The 23,052-nt window shown below is 41.5% G+C and overlaps 1 protein-coding gene across 1 annotated transcript; it reads right to left on the bottom strand.

Moving 5' to 3' along the window:
* Positions 1–5: 5 nt before the first annotated feature.
* On the bottom strand, positions 6–21,955 carry COX7A2L (cytochrome c oxidase subunit 7A2 like). Its single transcript, XM_025994302.2, has 3 exons — positions 21,550–21,955; positions 2,029–2,160; positions 6–889 (listed from the first exon to the last, which is right to left on the bottom strand). The coding sequence occupies exons 1-3, from the start codon at positions 21,619–21,621 to the stop codon at positions 749–751; spliced, it is 345 nt and encodes a 114-aa protein (XP_025850087.1). The 5' UTR covers positions 21,622–21,955; the 3' UTR covers positions 6–748.
* Positions 21,956–23,052: the final 1,097 nt, after the last annotated feature.

Below are 23,052 nucleotides of genomic sequence, written 5' to 3'. Positions count from 1 at the left end.
CAAAATTGAGATTTTTCATTCATGTATTTATTCCACAATCAAAATAAATCATAATTTAAAGCCATAACATTTTGAAAAGGTAGAGGAGACTTTGTGTCACAGTTGCATTAATAAAACACAATGGTCTAAAGTGCAACACTAAACAGGTGTTTTCTGTTCCCAAGGTGGAATAAATATATAACAATTATACATAAAATTTCACTAAAGATCAGAGATGAGGCAAATAACCCTTGGAAAGAAACTCTCCAATGAATAGAGGCAGATTGCACATAATTTTTCTTAACATTTTACCACAAGAAGGAAAAATCCTCTCGGTGTCTACTAGTGCAAACCCCCATTTCATGCTCCTGGCCTTGGCTTCTTTCTTCCTTCCTCAGTAGCATCCAAATCCAGGAAGGCCTCTGCACCCCATGTTCAAAAACACCACTGTGGGTCCCTAAGGACCTCAGCATAGACTGCTGCCAATAAGCCTACGTGCAGTGCAACCTTCCTCTAGAATCTCCAGGGAAGTCAGGAGCCCAAGAAGCAGCAGCACTGCTTTAAACAATAGTTTTAACTGTCCAATGAGCACTGATGGACCATGTGTATTTCATAAACAAACCAAAATATTGCCGTAATATCTTTCTACTTTTCTGGGAAAATGTTAAGTAAACCATTCAAGTAAAAAAGAAAAATGTTTACAGAACAGTGAAAAATGAAAATTCAAAGCATTTATGCCAAAAAGCTAACCAGTCCTCTGCAGCCTAAGTCATTTGTTTCTGGGCTGCGAAGCCATGTAGAGAGCAATCAGGCAGTAGATGGTCCCCCCCAACGTCAGCGCCATAGTGGTCCGGTAAAGCATTTGGTCAGGTAGGCCTCGTTTCAGGTGGATAGGCACACCATCAGACTTCTGGAAAGCAAGAATTATCAAGGACATGGTCAATAATAAAAAGATTTTACAGTTTAGGCTAATAAAGAATAAATGTCTCTACTTTATAACTAATCCCTCAACATGCTGCAGTGTAAAAAGCCCTAATACGTTAGAATGCTGAGATAGTGGTATATCTTTTCTTATAAATGCAGCTACAGCCTGTAAGGCCAAAGCCATTCTCCAAAATGGAGCCCAAGGAACATGCATACAACAAATTCCACGTTTCCAAGAAATTTACCATATAAAGCTTAATTAGGAAAGCAGCACTGGTGGATTTCTTTTAAAGGCAAAGATAATTCACAGCTAAATGATCACAGGCACAAATTATGTATTTAGTTTGACTTCTGATCATTAGTCAATGATATCTGAGCACACCAGGTCAATTAACAGGCTCAAGTCCATTTTGTATCCAGCTTCTTTCCATTAAGCCATTAAACCCTTGTTTAAAAAAATAGACTCATAAAATGTTAATCCATGATTTTGCACAGTCTCCAAACTCCCTCTCCCACAGTAACTCAAGACCCAAATGCCCAATTAAGTCTTACTTATCACGGGCAGCCCAGGTGGCTCAACAGTTTAGAGCCTCCTTCAGCCCAGGGCCTGATCTTGGAGACCTGGGATCAAGTCCCACATCAGGCTCCCTCCATGGAGCCTGCTTCTCCCTCTGCCTGTGTCTTTGCCTCTCTCTTTTTCTCTCTCATGAATGAATAAATAAAATCTTAAAAAAAAAAAAAAAGTCTTACTTATCAGATAAAAAGGGATTAAACTGACCAAAAGCCCCCAAGCCAGTTCTGAATCTGCACATTATTGTGCAGATTCTGCACATTATTGAGGACGGGGAAGCTACCTTCTAGAACAGCAGTAAGACACTGCCATTCCCATAGCACCTGAGATACAGCTGGGTCACTGACCTCTCAATTATCTGTATATAGATTAGTATTAATAATATTTTAAAATGCAGTGAATTCTGGCTTCTCTCTGTTGATCAGAAAACCCAAGAGAGCCTCCTCCACTTCTAACAGCTCAGTGAATTTAATATCAAGCAAGCAAAAAACAAGAAAACTCATTGCCAAAATGATGACTTATTCTTTAGTGTCTGTTCTAGTGTCTTCTTTTACCTGGAAAAACTTCTGCAGCTCTGGAACTTTGTTTTTCCCAGCATAATCATACGCAGTAAAATCAGAACTCAGTTTGGTTGGTGTGGCAAATATGATAGGTGGTGCTTCTGTGGAAACCACAGGCCTTAATCCCTGTAGGAAAAAGGAAAATGTCAGGTTGAAATCATGTCTGGGCATATGAATAACCTTTCAACAAGCAGGCTGTCTGGAATCGTGGAAGCAGTCACTCAGGCACACAAGAGGGAAGGAAAGGCTCTTCAAGTCTGCATCAAGAGGCCTTTAATTTTAAGATTTAAAGTTCCTAAACTTTAAACAAAATACCTTAGTCCACTTTCCCACAGCAAACCCCATTGAGAAGAATCCCCTGCCTTTAAGATGGGGATGGGGGGAGGGGGAAGCAAACAAACCACAAAAGCCCAATCTGGGCTTCCAGAAATACCTATTATGTCTATCTTCCTATGAAATCAGTAAAACACTTATAATCTATATGAACTTTTAAGATTTTATTTATTCATGACAGAGAGAGGCAGAGGGAGGAGAGAGAGAGAGAGAGAGACAGAGGGAGAAGCAGGCCTGACATGGGACTTGATTCTAGGTCTCCAGGATCACACCCCAGGCCGAAGGCGGTGCTAAAACCGCTGGGCCACCAGGGCTGCCCTATATGAACTTTTGATTAGATTTCCAAAGAGACCCGGCTGTCTCTTTTCTCCTCTGGATGAGCTGATGTACTAATATATTATCTCGAACTCCAGAGTAGACGTCAGAAACTGTCCAGACACACAGTAAAGAAATATCTCAATCTAGAAGGGCCTATAATGGTAAGAGACTTGTCTTTCAGAACCATAGACAAAATAATTAGACTAACTGAACTTTCCAGCATTAATTAACCCATAAGTTAAACAGATATACTAAAAATAAAGAAAATTTAGTGTTCTCATCTGAGACAGGTATACAAAAGTAATGGTATCAGGGTGCCTGGGTGGGTCAGTCAGATGTCTGCCTTCAGTTTAGGTCATGATCCCAGAGTCCTGGGATCGAGCCCCACCCATGTCAGGCTCCCTGCTCCAGGGGGAGCCTGCTTCTCCTTTTCCCTCTGCCTACAGCTCTCCCTGCTTGTGTATCTGTGTGCACTCGTGCTTTCTCTCTCTCCCTTTCCATCAAATAGATAGATAGATAGATAGATAGATAGATAGATAGATAGATAGATAAATAGTATCTAACACTGAAAAGACTGCAAGAGATCATACGTGCCTAAAGCAGTGTGCCTGCTACGGGCATACAGCACATATGTCTGTTCAATAATTATAAACAGAATGATATTTGGTGGTTAACACAGGTTTGCTAATTAGCAGCTCCCTGGGCCACATGGACAGAAGGGCAAATGCACAGGCTTAAAGAGAAGCTAGGGATCCCTGGGTGGCGCAGTGGTTTGGCGCCGGTCTTTGGCCCAGGGCACGATCCTGGAGACCCGGGATCGAATCCCACGTCGGGCTTCCGGTGCATGGAGCCTGCTTCTCCCTCTGCCTATGTCTCTGCCTCTCTCTCTCTCTCTCTCTCTCTGTGACTATCATAAATAAATAAAAATTAAAAAAAAAAAAAAAGAACCTTTTAAAAAAAAAAAGAGAAGCTAATGGGGGAGAAAAATGAAGTACTGGCACAGGCTACAGGGATAACCCTTAAAAACATTATGCCGAGTAAAAGAAGCTAATCAAAAAGACCACATGTTATGACTCCATTCATATGCAAGTCCAGAATAAGAAAATCTACATAGACAGTAAATAGATCAGCAGCTGCCTAGGGCTGGGATGTGAGCAACAGGGGGTGATAACTGCAGAGTATGTTTCTTTTGGAGATGATGAAAATGCTCTAAAATTAACGTGGTAATGGTTATACAGTATCTATTAATACACTAAAAACCACTGAGTTGTACACTTTAAATGAATGAATGTAAGGTATGTGAATTGTATCGCAACAAGGCTATTAAAAAAAGAAAAAGAAAGAACCCAAGGAGAACTCTGGTTTTCTACATGATGGGGTAAAGCTACAGTGGCAGGTATAGAGATGGTTCTCCCAAATAATATGCAGATGAAGATAGGAGCTGAGTTACAAACCAATACAATCACATCCTTTTATAATACATTCTAACTATGAAAAATAAAAATTTAAAGTTAGGAAGTAAGGCATCTGAGTGGCTCAGTGGGTTAAGCATCTGCCTTTGGCTCAGGTCGTGATCCCTGTATCCTGGCATTGAGTCCTGTGCAGCCTGGGCTCCCTACTCAGTGGGGAGCCTGCTTTTCCCTCTCCCTCTGCCACTCCCCCTGCCTGTGCTCTAATAAATGGATAACATCTTTAAAAATAAATAAATAGGAAGTACAGTTCAAGCACAGCCTCTTTCATTTTAAAGGATAAAAGCGCAAACTCTTTCCTCAAATTAAGAGTTGTCAGACTCCTGGTTCTTGATCACTTCAAAGAAATATAAATTTACCTATAACTGACAAGACATATTCTAAAGCTTCCAGGATACTCCCTCCCACCAGGTGAGCATTAAGATCAACAGGGCAACAAAAAGGCATTAAAGCAAACTTGGTTTTGGTCCAAGATGGCAGTATAGAAAGACCCTGAACTCACTTCCTTCCAGGAACATACCAAATCTACACCCACATAGAGGGCAATTCCTTCTGAAGAAGAACTGAATGCTGACTGAACAGTTTCTGCATAACAAAGGATAGAGGGACCACACAGTGAAGGGCAGGAGACAGAGACATGGTATCAACAGGAACCCCACCTGATGCTAAGAACTGCAGTAGTGAGGAAGAGCACTGACAGGCCCACACACAGATTCACCCAACCTGGGCACAGCAAAAAACAAAACAAAAACCCACAAAAAACAACCACAGTGGTTTAAAAGGCTGACTATAAATGAAGGAAACCCCAAATAACGCTAGAGCAACTGCTAAATGGTGGGAGAACTACTGGAACTGTATCTGGTTAGAAGGGGCTAGCAAGCGCCATTGTTTACATTCCCCCTCTGCCTTAATAGCACAAATGGGAACAGGCACTCTAGCCAGCCTGCAGCTTCCTGCCCCAGCCTTGCCAATACCAGCTCCAGTTGTCCCCCAAAGGCATCCTTCACCACATGCACCTGTCTCAGCTCTAACCATTCCACCAAGGTTGCCCCAGCACAGCACAACTAGAACACCTCAGCCTGCACCAATTATATCCCCCATTATCTCCCCTAGGTGTCCTTAGCACAAAAGCACCCTGGGACACCCCTAGCCTATCAGCTTCAGCAGTAGCCATTCAGCCAGGGCCCTTCCTATGCAGAGCACCCCAGCCCATCCTGCCCCAACTCTGGCCTCCCCACTAGGGTACCCCAGGGTAGAGAGCCTGAGGACAACCCAACCTGAACCTGACCCAGCTCTTGCCATCCCACCAAGGCAGCACTAGACCCAAATACCCCTGAATCACCTGGCTTGAACTTACCCCAACTTCCATCATCCCATAGGGCAGACCCAGAGAATACGCCCTCAGCCTGCAACCACTACAGCATTAGCCAGCAAGAGCCACCAGACACATGCAGACTAGACAGGGGACATTCCTCCACAAGGCCACTCCTTCAAGACTGAGGAAGGTAGCTGTTTCACATAATTCATAGAAACAAAGTCAAACAAAATGAGAAAAAGGAATATGCTCAAAAAAAAAAAAAATCAAAACTTCAGAAAAAGAACTAAATAAAAGGGAGATAAGCAATGAATGACCTGATAAAGAGTGCAAAGCAATGGACATAAAGATGCTCACTGGAGTTAAAAGAAGAATGTAGGAAAACTCAACAAAGAGATAAAAAATATAAAAAAGAACCAAAAAGAGCTGAAGAATACAATAACTGAAATGAAAAACATACTAGAGAGAATCAACAGAAGATTAAAAGATGCAGATGAACAAATGAGCAATCTAGAAGATAGGATAATAGAAAACACCCAAGCTAAACAGCAAAAACAAATAAAAAATGAGGATAGGTTAAGGGACCCCCTATAACAATGTCAAGCATACTAATATTCATATGGGGTCCCAGGAGAAAAAAAGAGAAAGGGGTAGAAAGCTTATTTGAAGAAATAACAGCTGAAAATTTCCCTAACCTGGGAAAAGCAGACATCCAGGTCCAAGAAGCGGAGAGAGCCCCAAACAAGATAAACCCAAGAAGGTGCATACCAAGACATAACAAATAAAATGTCAAAGATTAAAGACACAATCTTAAAAGTAGCAAGAGATAAGCAACTAGTTATGTACAAGGAAAACCCCATAAGGCTATGGATTTTCCAGCAGAAACTGTACAGGCCAGAAGGTATTGGCACAATATATTTAAAGCACTAAAAGGAAAAAACCAACAGCCAAGAATGCTCTGACAAGATTATCATTCAGAACTGAAAACAAATAGGAGTTTCTTAAATAAACAAAAGACAAAGGACTTTACAGCCACTTAACCAGCCTTAGAAGAAAGGTTAAAGGGACTTTAAGTGGAATAGAAAAGGCCAGGGAAGCCTGGGTGGCTCAGTGGTTGAGTGTCTGCCTTGGGCTCAGGGTGTGATCCCAGAGTCCCAGGATGGAGTCCCACATCAGGCTCCTTGCATGGAACCTGCTTCTCCTCTCTGCCTATGTCTCTGCATCTCTCTGTGTCTCTTGTGAATTAAAAAAAAAAAAAAAAAACACAAAAAAAAAACTTTATTAAAAAAAGGAATAGAAAAGGCCATAACTAAAAGAAAATTATAAAAGAAAAAATTTCACTAGTAAAAGCAAACATATAATAAAGGTATTAAATCAATCATTTATAAAACTAGTATGAACGTTAAAAGATGAGTAAAATCCATTACATCTAAAATCCATTACATCTATAAAATTTGTTGAGATTCACAAAATAAAAAGATGTAAAATATGACATGATATACATAAAAACATAGGGGAGGGTTTAATACGTAGTGATTTTAAAATGTGTTTGAATTTAAGCAACCATCAGCTTAATATACACTGCTATATATGAACCTTATGCTAACCAGAAACCAAAAACTTGGAATAAATCTACGAAAAAGTAAAAGAAAGAAATCCAAGCAAAACACGAAAGCCACCAATTACAAAGGAAGAGAGCCAGAAGAAAAAAAGAGAAAAACTACAAAAACAACCAGAAAACAGTTAACAAAACGACACCTGTTCATTATTACTTTAAATGTAAATGGCCTAAAAAAAAAAAAAAAAATGGGCACCTGGGTGGCTCAGTCAGTAAAGCATCCAACTCTTAATCTCAGGTCTTGATCTCAGGGTTATAAATTTGAGCTCCATGTTGGGTTCCATGCTGGGTGTGGAGCCTACTTAAAAAAAAAAAAAAGTAAATGGTCTAAATACTACAATTAAAAGACAAGGGTGATTCAATGAATAAGAAACATGGGCCATCTACATGCTGCCTACAAGAGGCTCTCTTCAGACCTAAAGACATGTACAGATTAAAAGTGAAGGGATGTAAAAAATAAAAAAAAATTCCACACAAATGGAAGCAGAAAGAAAGCTAAGATAGTAAAACTTATACCAGACAAAGTAGTCTTTTTTTTTTTTTTTTATGATAGTCACACAGAGAGAGAGATGGAGGGGGGGGGCAGAGACATAAGCAGAGGGAGAAGCAGGCTCCATGCACCAGGAGCCCGACGTGGGATTCGATCTCGGGTCTCCAGGATCGTGCCCTGGGCCAAAGGCAGGCGCCAAACCGCTGCACCACCCAGGGATCCCCAAAGTAGTCTTTAAAACAAAGACAGTAACAAGAGACAAAGAAGGGTATTATTAAAGGGAGTAATCCAACAAGAGAATACAACAATTTTAAGTATCTATGCATCTGACATAGGAACACCTAAATATACAAAAAGCAAATATTAACAAATACAAAGGGAGAAACTGACAATAATACAATAATAGTAGGGGACTTTAACACCCTACCTATCAATGGATAAAGCATCCATATGTAAAATCAATAAGGTAACAGTGGATTTAAATAACATTAGACCAGATAGACTTAGCAGATATATACAGAAAATGCCATCCAAAACCAGCAAAATATATAGAATTTTCAAGTATACATGGAACATTCTCCAGGACAGATTACATGCATGCCACAAAACAAGTCTCAATAAATTTAAGAAAAGCATCTTCTCCATTCACAACAGCATGAACTTAGAAAATCAATTATAGGGGAAAAAACTGGAAAAAAAACCCAAATACATGGAGGCTAAACAACATGCTCCTAAATAATCCATGTGTCAAGAGAAATCAAAGAGGAAATTTAAAGATACATGGAGAAATGAAAATGGAAACAATGGCTCAAAATCTTTAGGATGAAAAAAAAAAAAAAGCAGTTCTAAGAGGGAAATTTATATAGTAATTCAGGCCTACCTCAGAAACAAGAAAAATCTCAAACAACCTTAACTTTACCCTTAAAGGAACTAGAAAAAGAAGAGACAAAAATTAGTAGAAAGAAGTAAATAACAGATTAGAATAGAAATAAATGGTGACCAAAAAACAAAAAAAAAAAACAAAAAAAAAAAAAACCAACAACAACAATGAAACTAAGAGCTGGTGCTTCAAAAAAGATAACTGATAAACCTTTGGCAGACCTATTAAGAAAAAAAATAACTCAAAATCACAAATGAAAGAGAGAAGTTATAAACACCACAGAAATACAAAGGATTGGGCAGCCCAGATGCTCAGTGGTTTAGTGCTGCCTTTGGCCCGGGATGTGATCCTAGGGTCCGAGGATGGAGTCCTACATTGGGCTTCCTGCATGGGGCCTGCTTCTCCCTTTGCCTGTATCTCTGCCTCTCTCTCTCTCTCTCTCATGAATAAATAAAATTAAAAAAAAAAAATACAAAGGATTTTAAGAGACTACCGTGAAAATTATATGCCAACAAGTTGGACAACATAGAAGAAATGGGTGAATTCCTAGAAACATATCTTCCAAGACTGAAACAGGAAGAAACAGCAAATCTGAGCAGACCAATTGCTACCAGAGACAGTGAATCTGTAACCAAAAATCTCCCAACAAATAAAAGTCCAGGACCACAAAGCTTCACAGGGAAAATCTACTAAAAATTTAAAGAAGAGTTACTAATCCTTCTCAAATGATTCCAAAAAATAAAAAAGGAAGAAATTTTTCCAAATTCATTCTACAAGGCATTACCCTGATAAAAGAATCAAAGACAATCAAGAAAGGAAATTACAGGGCAATATCTGTGTGATGAACACAGATGCAAAAAGTACTCAACAAAATTTAGCAAACTGAATTCAACAATACATTAAAAAGATCATTCACAAAAAAATTAATTAATTAATTTAAAAAATAAAATAAAAAATAAAAAGATCATTCACCACAATCAAGTGGGATTTATTCCAGGATGCAAGAATGGTTCAATATCCACAAATCAATCAACGTAATACACATTAACAAACTGAGGGATAAAAATCACATGATCACCTCAACAGATGCAGAAAAAACATCTGACAAAATTCAACATCCATTTATGATAAAAACTCTCAACAAAGTGGGTTTAGAGGGAGCATACTTCAATATAATAAAAAAGACCATATATGATAAAACCACAGCTAACATCATACTCAATGGTGAAAACTGAAAGCTTTTTTCTCTAAGATCAGGAAGAGAACAAGGATGTCCATTCTTCCCACTTTTATTTCAATACAGTAATGGAAGTCCTAGCCATAGTAATCAGACAAGAAAAAGAAATAAAAGGCATCCCAAGAGGGTAACAAAGAAGTAAAACTTGCACTATTTACAGCTAATGTGATACTCTATATATAAAGCAATTAAAGACTCCACCAATGGGATCCCTGCGTGGCGCAGCGGTTTGGCGCCTGCCTTTGGCCCAGGGCGCGATCCTGGAGACCCGGGATCGAATCCCACGTCGGGCTCCCGGTGCATGGAGCCTGCTTCTCCCTCTGCCTGTGTCTCTGCCTCTCTCTCTCTCTCTGTGACTATCATAAATAAATAAAAATTAAAAAAAATAAATAAATAAAGACTCCACCAAAAAATTAGAATACATGAATTCAGTAAAGTTGCAGAATACTAAAATAATATAAAGAAACTTGTTGCATTTTGATATGCTAATAGTGTAGCAGAAAGAGAAAGAAAACAATCCCATTTACAGCTACATCAAAAAGAATGAGAGAATAAATTTAACCAAGGAAGTGGAAGGCCTGTACTCTGAAAACTATTAAAACAATGGTGAAAGAAACTGAGGACACAAATAAATGTAAAGATATACCATGCTCATTAATTGGAAGAATTAGTATTGTAAAATGCCCACACTATTCAAAGCAGCCTATAGATTCAATGCAATCCCTATCAAAATACCAATAGTATTTTTCATAGAATAAGAATAATCCTAAAATTTGTATGGAGCCAAAGCAATTTTGAAAAAGGAGAACAAAGCTGAAGATATCACAGTCCCAGATTTCAAGATATACCAAAAGCTATAATAATCAAAACCGTATGGTACTAGCAAAAAAACAGAGATCAATGGAGCAGAACAGAGAGCCCAGAAATAAAACCATTCTTTATATGGTCACTTAATCTACAACAAAGGAGATTAAGTGTACAAAAAATGTGTACAAAAAATACACAATGTGGAAAAGACAGTCTCTTCAAATAAATGGTGCTGGTAAAACTGGACAGCTACATGCAAAAGGATGAAACTGGGAGTGCCTGGGTGGCTCAGTCACTTGGGCATCCAACTCTTAGTTTCAGGATCTTGGAGTGGTGGGATCAAACTCTACATCAGGCTCTGTGCTCAGTGCAGAGTCTACTCCAGAATCTCTCTTCTTCCCCTACTGCCCTCCACCCCTGCCCCTTCCAGCTTTCTAAGTAAATAAATAAATAAAATAAAATCTAAAACAAAACAAAACCTGGCTAGCTCAGTCAGCAGAGCATGTGACTCTTGATCCATTGGTTGTGAATTCAAACCCCATGTTGGGCACAGAAATTACTTTTTAAAAAGAGAGCAAGCTTTTGGCTTTGGACTAGGAGGAGGCAAAGGTTGTCCCAAATCCAGATTCATCTGACACCAGCCATCTCCACCATGCCACCTAAGTTCAACCCTAACAAGATCAAAGCTATATATCTGCGAGCACCAGTGGGGAAGTCATTGCCATGTCTGCCCCAGCCTCAAAGATTGGCCCCCTTAGTCTGTCTCCAAAAAAAGCTAATGATGACATTACCAAAGCAATTGGTGATTGGAAGGTCTGAAGATTACCATGAAACTAACCATTAAAAACAGGCTCAGAATGAAATGGTACCTTTTCTGCTTCTGCCCTAATTATCAAAGCCCCCAAAGAACAGCCAAGAGACAGAAGCAGAAAAACATTAAACAGTGGAAGTATCACTTTTGATGAATCTGTCAATATTGCCTGACAGATGTGGCACTGATCCTTAGTCATAGAACCCTTTGGAAACATTAAAGAGATCATGAGGACTGCAATATTGACAGCCGCCATCCTCAAGATATCATAGATGATGACATCAGTAGTGGTGCAGTGGAATGCCTAGGTAGTTAAGAACTACAAAGGAAACTACTTAAATAAAGGGTCATTTGAAAACAAACAAAACTTTTCTTACATAACACACAAAAATAAATTCAAAATGGATTAAAACTCAAATATAAAACCTGAAATCATGAAACTCCTAAAAAGAAAACATACACAGGAGCAGCCCTGGTGGCGCAGCGGTTTAGCGCCGCTTGCAGCCCAGGGCGTGATCCTGGAGACCCTGGATCGAGTCCCACGTCAGGCTCCCTGCATGGAGCCTGCTTCTCCCTCTGCCTGTGTCTCTGCCTCTCTCCCTCTCTCTGCATCTCTATGAATAAATAAATAAAATCTTTAAAAAAAAAAAAAAGAAAGGAAAAAAACATACACAGTAATCTCGGAAATATCAGCCTTAGCAACATATTTCTGAATCTGTCTCCTCACGTAAGGGAAAAAAGGAAAAGGAAAAGCAAAAATAAACAATTGGGAGGTACTACATCAAACTAAAAACCTTTTGCACAGTGAAGGTGACCAACAAATCAAAAAGGCAACCTACTGACTGGGAGAAGATATGTGCAAATGATATACCAAAATGGGGTTAATATCCAAAATCTATAAAGAATACCAAACAATACCAAAAAAGAAAAAAAAAATCCACGTACAGAAGACCTGAACAGACATTTTCCAAAGACACATGACAATTCAACATCACTAAGTATCAGGTACATACAAATCAAAACCACAATGAGAATGGCCAGTATCAAAAAGACAAGAAATAACAAGTGTATAGAGGATGTACAGAAAAGGCAATCCTCATGCACTGCTCATGGGAATATAAATTGGTGCAGTCATTATGGAAAATATGAAGGTTCCTCAAAAAATTAAAAATACAAATACCATACAAACCAGTAACTCTGCTTCTGGGTATTTATCAAAAGAAAACAAAAACATCAATTCAAAAAGATAAACACATCCCTATGTTTATTGCAGCATTCTTTACAATAGCCAAGATATGGAAGCATCTTAAGTGTCCATCAATAGATGAATGGATAGGGGCAGCCCGGGTGGCTCAGTGGTTTACTGCTGCCTTCAGCCCAGGGTGTGATCCTGGAGACCGGGGATCGAGGCCCACGTCAGGCTCCCTGCATGGAGCCTGCTTCCCCCGCTGCCTGTGTGTCTGCCCCTGCCCCCTCTGCTTCCCATGAATAAATAATAAATAAAATCTTGAAGAAAAAAAATAGATGAATGGATAAAGAAGATGTGGTGTGTGTATATGTATACACACACACACATATACAGTGGAGTAATAGCCATGAAAAGGAGATATTGCCACTGGCAACAACTTCAGTGGACCTAGAGGGTATTATGCTACGTGAAATATGTCAGGCAGAAAAAAACAAATACATTATTTCACTTCTGTGTGGAAATCTAAAAAATAAAACAGAAATAGACCCATAAATACAGAGAACTGGTGGCTGCCAGAAAGGAAGGGGTGGGAGGATGAGTGAGGCAAAGAGGTGAAGGAAATTAAGAGGTACAAACTTACAGTTATAAAATAAATAAGCTGGGGTGCCTGGGTGGTTCAGTTGGTTAGGTGTCTTGCCTTTGGCTCAGATCAAGATCACGGAATCCTGGGATCAACTCCCACATCTGGCTCCCTGCTTTATGGGGAGTCTGTTTCTCCCTTTGCCACTCCCCTGCTCATGCTGTCTCTTTCTCTCTCTCAAATAAATAAAATCTTTAAAAATATATACATTAAATTAAATTAAAAAGTCAGGAGGAGGGATGCCTGGGTGGCTCAGCGGTTGAGCATCTGCTTTCAGCTAAGGGTGTGATCCCAGGTCTGGGGATCGAGTCCCACATCAAGCTCCCTGTGAGGAGCCTGTTTCTCCCTCTATGCCTCTGCCTCTCTGTGTCTCTCACGATTAATAAAATCTTTTTTTTTTTAATTTTTATTTATTTATGATAGTCACAGAGAAAGAGAGAGGGGCAGAAACACAGGCGGAGGAAGAAGCAGGCTCCATGCACCGGGAGCCCAACGTGGGATTCGATCCCGGGTCTCCAGGATCGCGCCCTGGGCCAAAGGCAGGCGCCAAACCGCTGCGCCACGCAGGGATCCCTAAAATCTTTAAAAATAAAGAAAAATAGGGACGCCTGGGTGGCTCAGTGGTTGAGCACCTGTCTTCAGCTTGGGTCATGATCCTGGGGTCCCAGGATCAAGTCCCACATCAGACTCCTGCGTGGAGCCTGCTTCTCCCTCTGCCTATGTCTCTGCCTCTCTCTCTCTCTGTCTCTCATGAATAAATAAAATCTTTAATTAATAAATAAATAAATGTCAGGAGGATAAAAAGTACAAAATATAGTCAATAATGCTATAAGGTGACAGACGGTTAAGTACACTTGCTGTGGTGAGCATTTTGTAATGTATATAACTGTAGAATCACTATGTTATACAGCTGGAACTAATATTGCAAATCAATTATACTTCATTAACCCCTTTCCCCAAAATAAACTTGGTTTCTATTTTTTTTTTTTGACAAAATCCCACAAATGGGAATGAACCGTGGACTTTTTTCTGCACCACATTTACTCCTTCAGCATGTATTACTGAGCACTTACTCTATACTAAAAATACACGATAGAGAAGACAGACACAATCTCTGCCATTATGGATATTAATGTTATGGAATAACAGCCACTAATTACCTGCTAAGCCTTTGTTATATGGCCAGCATCCCGTCAAGCATTTCACATGATTAATTTCATTTAATCCTGCCAGCAACCCTACCAAGACATTACTATTCCCATTTTATAGAGGAAAAACTAGATCAGAGAGGGCAACTTGCCAAAGATCATTGGCAAAAAGTATGGAGTCTACTGTTGAAACTCAGGCCTCTCCAAAAAAAAGTCCAGGGCCTTGGATTTTTAAGCATGCCACTACCTGACCCCACCACTCCTCTCAACTATTGCTTAAAAGCAACAATTGATTTAAAGAGAAGATTGCGTGTAACTAGTCTAAATTTAGTATACAATACATTCAGATTCAGGAATTAGAGATGGAAAGAGAGGCCCTAACTACCTAGATAAGAAAGCAAGAAAGTATCTCCCTTTGAACTGAAGAATTTAACACACTTCTCTATTCTGTAAGCTTTGTGTTTTCTCCTAGAAGGACCATTTCCCCTTGAATGCAAAAATTTAAATACTTTCTACCAAGGATCTCTGAAAATGGTTTGAAGTTAAATTCTTGTTTTGGAAAAAAAAAAAAAAAAAATCTTGTTTTGACAGGATTATTCTGAGAGTATTTTTAGAAAGGATTATACCTAATCACTCACTGTTTGTTCACCCATCAAGTGATTCAAAATTACAGCAAAATTTTTGAACAGTAGCATCTGAAAAAAGGAGTACCGACCATCTTAACAGTTTTAAATAATTTTGTATTTCCATTTATAATACTGTAAAAATTTGGAATACAGAATTTTAAAGTTACCAATAATCTCAGTATCTTATCCCATTAACCATTACGAGTTGTATATTCTCCTCCAATCTTTTCTTATAGGCATATTTTAACATCTTTACGGTCACAGTATAAAATTCTACATTCTGCTTTGTCTATAATAAGCATTTCTTTTCAGGATCCTCAATAATCTTCATAAATAAACTCACTCTTCACATTAACCCTGTAAGTGAGGTATTATCATCGCATGTTACAGAGGATTAAAACAAAGCTCAGAGATTACATAAGGAAGATGGGAGTCAATCCCACACATTTTTATTATACCATACATTCAATAATTCCTTTTACCTGGCCCCAAAGATAAAAAGAAAGGATATCCTCCTGTCATTAAACAGCCTAAGAATTTAAGAGTAGTGTTTCCAATGTTTCAAGGCAGCTAGATGGGACTGATCCTGGGGTTCTCAAGAGTGGACCTGACCAGGAAGCTGTATTTACAGGAAAGTATATCTAAAGCAAATCCCTTCACCTATGCCTCTTCTAGGCTTGTGGTTTTCCCAGTATAGAAAGGACTGACGGGCTTCCCCATCTCAATAACTGAAAATAGCATCCTTCCAGGTTTTCAGGCCAGAATCCCTGGAATCATTTCTTAAGATTCATTTGATGCTGAGTGAGAGAGAGAACGTGAACAAGCAGGGGGAACAACAGCAGACAGAGTGAGAGAGAGAAGCAGACTCCCCACTGAGACCGACACGGGGCTTAATCTCAGGACCCCGGGATCATGATCTGAGCCGAAGGCGGATGCTTAACAGACTGAGCCACTCAGGAGCCCCTGGAATCATTTTTTTAAAAAAGATTGATTGATGTGTGAGAGAAAGCATGCTAACGTGCACATTCGAGAGGAGGGGTGGGGAGGGGGGAGGGGGCACAGACGAGAGGGAGAATCTCAGCAGACTCCTCACTGAATGCACAGTCTCGCTTGGGGCTCAATCTCATGACCCTAGCTGAAATTAACAGCTGGACCTTAACCGACGGAGCCACCTGGGCACTCCGGAATCATTAATACTGCTCACACACTGCAAATCCTTTTGGCTCTACCTTCAAAACACACTCAGCATCTGACCACTTCTTACCCACTTCCACCAATCCACACTCTGGTCTAAACCCCTTTTATAACAGCCTCCAACTGATGACTCTCCTTCCATTTCCACACTCGCTGCGCTGCAGTCTATCTACTCTTAATGCAGCAACCAGTGATTGCAGATGTCACTACTCAGCTCAAACCTCCCCAAAAGACTCCTCTCTCACTGAGCAAAACCCCAAAGTTCTTACAGTGACTTCTAGGGCCATGAGATGCACCTACTTACATCAGTATGTGTTCTCAAGAGTTTTTGTCAAGTATTGTACGAAAGTTTACAGAATGAACCCTACCACCTACATCATCCCTTTTCTCTACCCCAGCCCACTAGACGAGCCCCTTAAACCTCCCAGGCACCAGGCACTGTTCTCTACCTAGAGTGCTCTTCTCTGGGTAGCCACATGGCTGGCACTCTCACCTCCTTCAGGTCTTTGCCAAAATGTCACCTTCTCAGCAAGAAATTCCCTTACCATCCTTTTTTATTTTTTAATTTTTTTAAAAGATTTATTTATTTTTTCATGAGAGACACAGAGAAAGAGAGAGGGAGAGAGAGAAGCAGGCTCCATGCAGGGAGCCCGACGTGGGACTTGATCCCGGGTCTGCAGGATCAGGCCCTGGGCTGAAGGCGGCACTAAACCGCTGAGCCACCTGGGCTGCCCTCCCTTACCATCCTTTTAAACTGCATGCTCCCTCCTTTACCCTGCTAACAACCTATCACTCTTTCTTGCTTTTTTTTCTACACAGCATTTATCAGCACCTAACATACTGAATTTTACTTTGTCTACTGTGTCTTCCCCTACTGCAATGGAAACCTCACAAGAGGAGGATTTTGGCATGGTTTTTTTCACTGCTCTTACTTCCCAAGACTTAAAAAAGCAAAAAGCACATTCAGTAAATATCTGTTGAATGTATAAATAAGCTATAGCTTCACCACAATGCAGACAGGAATATTTCAGAACCAAAGTCATGTAAATCAAATCAGCAGTTGATGGCAGAGCCACCCACACCTCCCACAAATGAGAAAACTAGTGAACGTTGCTCTTAAAATAGTGGACTGCAGGCCAAATGGAAAGGTTTTGCTTGTTAATATCAAATCTCTTAGCTATTTACACAATCACTATCTCTACAATCAAGAGCCATTCAACAGCAGCCACATTTCGCAGTTGAGTTCTTCTTAGACTAATTTAGTTGCTCCAAAAATTTATTTTAAGATTTTTAAGTAATCTCTATACCTAACGCAGGGCTCAAACTCATAACTCCGAGATCCAAAAGTCACATACTCTATCGAATGAGCTAGCCAGGTGCCCCTAGTTGCTCCAAGTTTTTAAAGACAAAAGTCAACTTGATTTTGTCCCCCTCGAAGTTGACTGGCCCAAGTTTCCCTTTTCTTCTACCTTTAAGGCTTGAGAAGGAAAATGGAGAAATAAGAGAATCAGCAATTTTTAGAAAATTGAAAAAATTTTTAAAAGGAACACCTGGGGGAAAAAAAAAAAAAAAAAAAGGAACGCCTGGGTGGCTTAGTAGTTGAGCGTCTGCCTTCGAGTCAGGGTGTGATCCCGGAGTCCCAGGATCGGGTCCCATGTCGGGCTCCCTGTAAGAAACCTGCTTCTCCCTCTGCCTATGTCTCTGCCTCTCATGAATAAATAAATAAAATCTTTTTTTTTTTTTAATTTTTTTAAATCACAGAAATGTAAGAACTCCTTCACTCTGATTTAGGACTAGAAACAAGTTTCAATCTGCGGTGAATCAAGTTGTTCCTTTCTAACTGCCAGCACCACCTCCATGTTTCCCGGACATGTCGCACTCCTGCAGGTCCAAAATTCACGCAGCTTCTCACAAAACCTATTCAGGAGCTCCCTTTCTAAGGAAAGCACCCCCATCCTCTCATTACCCAGTCATCCTGAGTCCGTTCTCATCCCCCCAATCTCCCACATCTGTCACTAAATCCTTATCTGCATACCTCTCCTTCTCCTTCCCCACTCGGAAGACCCTGAACAATTTTATGGGTTTAACAGGCATCCCTGGCACTGGTCTCTCTCAGTCATATAACCTTTTCAAGCACAGCTCGGGTCATGATACTTGCTCCTCCATCATAAACCTTCCATGAAACTAAAGGTAAAAAGTATGCCCTTGTTTCAACCTCCGGACAAGACTCTACCACAACCTTCTGAATTAAGATGCTTTGTAAATTCCTGTTTCTCACAAAATTAAGTCCTACCATCTTAGACCTTTCAGGATCTATCTCCATCTACCACAGCTAAACTTATTATTTAACGGTTCCTCTGCAGCCCCCTCCCCTCTTTCACTGACAGTTCCCTTTATCTAGAATGTCATTCTGCCCTAACTAGAATTGTTGAGTCACAAAAAGTAAGTAAAAGTTTCCCTTTCTAAGAAACTGCCAGACTATCTCCTCCAAAGTGACTGCACCATTTTACATTCCCACCAGCAACAGAGTAGGGTTCCAGTTTCTCCACATTCTAACATCTGTTGTCTTTTGATTTTAGCAGGTGTGAAGTGGTATCTCACTGTAGTTTTGATCTCCATTTCCCTAAGGACTAATGATGTGAAGCCTCTTCGTGTGTTTATTAGCCTCAAATTTATTTTGACAGAAAGGTAAGGAAATGCTTTTCAATAAACCACTGGAGGGCAGCCCTGGGTGGCCCAACGGTTTAGCGCCGCCTTCAGCCCAGGGCGTGATCCTGGAGACCCAGGCTGCATCAGGCTCCCTGCATGGAGCCTGCTCCTCCCTCTGCCTGTGTCTCTGCCTCTCTCGGTGTCTCTCATGAATAAATAAGTAAAGTCTTTAAAAAAATAAAATAAACCACTGGAAAATACAATTACTTGTCATCAAGTTGATTTATAAATCTCTACCTGTACCACTGTTAGGAAACTAGTTTTTCCATATCAGGTTATTCAATGCATGTTAGGTTATTCACTTTACATAATACTGAAAGTTACAAACATCTATATTTTACATGTGCTAATGTCTCCAAGAAAAGAAAAGCTAAAGTACTCCTAATTACCAAAGCCAGAATACCTGGTTTGGGGGGATGCCTGTCATAAGCACTCCAAAAATCTATATATAAAGCTTATACAACATCACTTCTTTCAACATAGAGTAAGAAATCCTTAAGTAACTAAGAAGTTTACATTCTCAAAAGAAACACAATTTAAGAGGCACTAGAAATCTGAAGGCCCTACCTGTACCACATACATCTCGGGGTAATCTCTGGTCTGAGGGCAATTTAATTTCAATATGTTAGTTTTAGTCTAAAATTTTACTTCCTCACTAAGTAACAAAAACCAGATTATGCTAAAATTCTATTAAAAGAACATCTACAACCACAAACACACAATGTGTGTATATATATTCACACAATGAAATCCTACACAGCAATAAAAGGAGCTACTAAAACATGTAACGTGAATGAACTTCAAAAATATTGAGGGCAGAAAAGCCTTACACAAGTGAGTACTGCGTGATTCCATTTATGTGAAATTCATAAACGGCAAAACTATTTACTTATAATGATCACAACAGGAAGGTGGACAGGGATAGGGAACTTCTTAGGGAGTCATGAATGTCCTGTATGTTAACAGAGGTATGAGTTACAGCGTATACAGTTGTCCAAATTCATTAAACTCTAACATTTAAGATCAGTGCACTGAAAAATACTTCTTCTATAGAAGCAAATATGATAGAAATGGCTATTCCTCTGTAATCTGCAAAAGAAAGAAATCACTGTTGACAATTCCTTTAGACTTTATTACCAACTTCACTACCAACTTCATTACCAACCAGTGACACCATACTGGTTTCCCTCCTAATCCTAGTTTGTTCTTTAGATCAATGTTCCTCCTCTACACACATTTTTTTAAAAGGTTCACATTTCTGTAGTCTAATCCTATTCCCACCTCTCTTCCCTATATGTTCGCTACTTAATAGCACATCCGATCTTAGACTGAAATCACTTTTTTTTTTTTTTTTTTTTTTTAAGATCTTATTTGGGAGAAAGCGAGAGCACAAGCCCAGGAGCCTGGTGGGCAGGACAGGGAGAAGCAGACTCCCCTCTGACCAAGGAGCCCACGTGGGGCTGGATCTCAGGACCCCGGAAGCTTAACAACAGAGCCACCCAAGTGCTCCTCTTATGATTTAATTCCAGGCCATTTTTTTTTTAAGATTATTTGAGAGAGAGAGAGAGAGAGAGAGAGAGAGAGAAAGCGCGCACAGCTGAGAGGAGAGTGAGAAAGACACTCCCTGCTGAGCAGGAAGCCCAATCCCAGGACGCAGAGATCACGACCTGAGCTCAAGTCAGACGCTTAACCCACTGAGGCACCCAGGCAACCCTGAAATCATCCTTAAACATCCTCCCAACTTGGGCAAGTTGCAGTGTCTCCCATAAAAGGGAGGAAGGTAACAATAATAAAGGATCCTTCACACCCCACCTGGAATCCTTACTATTCGAGTCTAGTTTTCCAACCGCTCATTTCACCAACCGTCCCCACACTTCTCTGTGAGGGTAAGGAACGAATGTGCTGGTTATCTCACAGTTTCTGGAGAATCGCTACCACTTACCCAGTACCAGTCATCTGCCAAAGGCTACCAGTGACACAGCACACATTTCACTTAACCTGTCCTGACGCTGCGCTAGATGAAACTAAGCTCACAATAAGTTAAATAACCTGATAAAGGTCATAGAAAATAAAACGGCAAAGCCAATGTTAGCTCTCATTAAGGGTCTACGACTGACACTGAAACTCCAGCTAGCAGAATCTGGGCGAAATCGGGATTCCTTTTAGACTCAAATCAGGGCAGTCCACCATTTTACAGGTGAGAGGCGTAAGGCCGTTGCCCGAAGTGCCCAGATTTACCCGGCCATTGGGAAGAACCGTACGGCCTCTCCTGCCCCTATGGCTTCCCTCGGTTGTCATCCCAGCTCTCCCACCTCGTGCTCTGACGAGGCTTTCGGGTTATGCGGGAGGGTAACAAAGAGGCACTGAGGGGACCGAAAGCGGAACCGCCTTCAAAAGGACAAAGCCGAACTTCAGACTCTGCCAGGTCGCACGCTGGGCGACGCCGACCCCACAAGCTACCCACGACCCAGACACGGCGCCCTCGGAGGTCACCTTGACCCCAGCGGAGTGTCAGGCCCCACTTCCGCGCCGGGCCCGCCCCGCCGGGGCAGCAGCTACGGAAGGAGCAGCCTCCACGCCCGCTGCAAGCAGACGCGAGAGGCGCCGGGAGGTGCGGGGCGAACCAAACCGAGCCGCAGGCAGTAACCCCGCCCGGCGAAGGCGCCGCGACTGCCAGGCGCAGAGGCCCAGCCGGCCACTTCTGTCCGAGACGGCCCGGCGCTACCTGTACCTGCGGGCTATAAGCGTCGGCAGCCCATGTTCCAGTCAACTTCTGCGTGAAGCCGCTAAACTTGTAATACATGACGCCCGCTGCCCGGCTTCCCGCAGCCGCTGCCCGCGCGACTGCCTCAGAGAAGGACCCTGCCTGTCCCTGCCGTCGCCTTAAATCTCAGCCCAAGGACCCGGCGCCAGGAGGCGGGCTGCCCGGAGATCGCCTAACTTATAACATGCCCGATTCAGCCCTATCAGGGAACAAGAAGCCAGAGTGTCAGGACCAAGAGGACAAAACAAAAAAACCAAGCCCCCCCCCACCCCAGCTCTAGCAGAACGCAGAAAGTCTCCGTAGAAGGGTGTGTAGAAAGCGCGAAATTTCCTCCCCCCCCCCCCCCCCACGCACACATTTTGATTCGGGCAGTGCCGAGACGCCTTAAGAAGTGCGCAAGCGCCCCACGGACCAGGCCGGAGGCTGAGGGACTCGCTAGGGTCGGGCATTGGGCGGGGCCTGGAGTGGGAGGGGCGGGGCCTGGAGTGGGAGGGCGGGGCCTGGAGTGGGAGGGGCGGGGCCTGGAGTGGGAGGGGCGGGGCCTGGAGTGGGAGGGGCGGGGAGAGCTAGAGTCCACCAGTTGGTCTTTGCGTTGAAGGTTTCTCTTCCTTTACCAAACTTGCACGGTCTTCTGTCTTTCCTCCCCTCGCTAGGTCACCTGGTGAAGTGCCCCCCCCCGCCCATCCTCAGTCGGAGTATGTACCCGTTGGCCACGTTTCTCTGGGAACCTGGGAGTGAGGAAGCAAATAAGAAAATGTGGACTCTTCTGCTGAGAGCTTTTTTAGTACCGCGGGCTGTTAGTGCTTTCGCCCCAATAATATAAAGTTAACCTCTTGGGTTTGGTGCAAAAGAAATTCATAGTGACCTGAACTTCAGACAACAGGATATAAGTTTTGCAGTTTCTAAGAACCTGAGTTTTAAGGGAATTGGTTGGTTACTCATCCTTTTCCAGGCCTCTGCCCTTAGAGATAAATGAAGTGAGGAATGGAGAAGAGGTAGACCAGAAACATCTGAAAAAATTTGGACCTTGAGCCTGGAAGATCCAGGACTACCACTCTAAGTTCCAGTAGCATTCACTTTAGTTCAATTTAAAGAGGTTATTTAATTAAAAATAGAAATACCGGGATCCCTGGGTGGCGCAGCGGTTTTGCGCCTGCCTTTGGCCCAGGGCGCGATCCTGGAGACCCGGGATCGAGTCCCACGTCAGGCTCCCGGTGCATGAGCCTGCTTCTCCCTCTCCTTCTGCCTATGTCTCTGCCTCTCTCTCTCTCTCTCTGTGTGACTATCATAAATAGATAAATAAAAAATAGAAATACCCTATGATCCAATAATTCCAGTGATATTTACCCAAAGAAAACAAAAGCAGTAACACCTAAGGATATATATGCATCCTTGTTTGTTGCAGCATTATTTACAATAAGCAAGATATGGAAACAACCTAAGTGTCCATCAATAGACAAATTAATAAGG

Source organism: Vulpes vulpes, chromosome 8 (assembly GCF_048418805.1).
Source record: "Vulpes vulpes isolate BD-2025 chromosome 8, VulVul3, whole genome shotgun sequence".
In the NCBI taxonomy this organism is placed as follows: domain Eukaryota; kingdom Metazoa; phylum Chordata; class Mammalia; order Carnivora; family Canidae; genus Vulpes; species Vulpes vulpes.
This window is presented reverse-complemented; position numbering and strand designations above follow the sequence as displayed.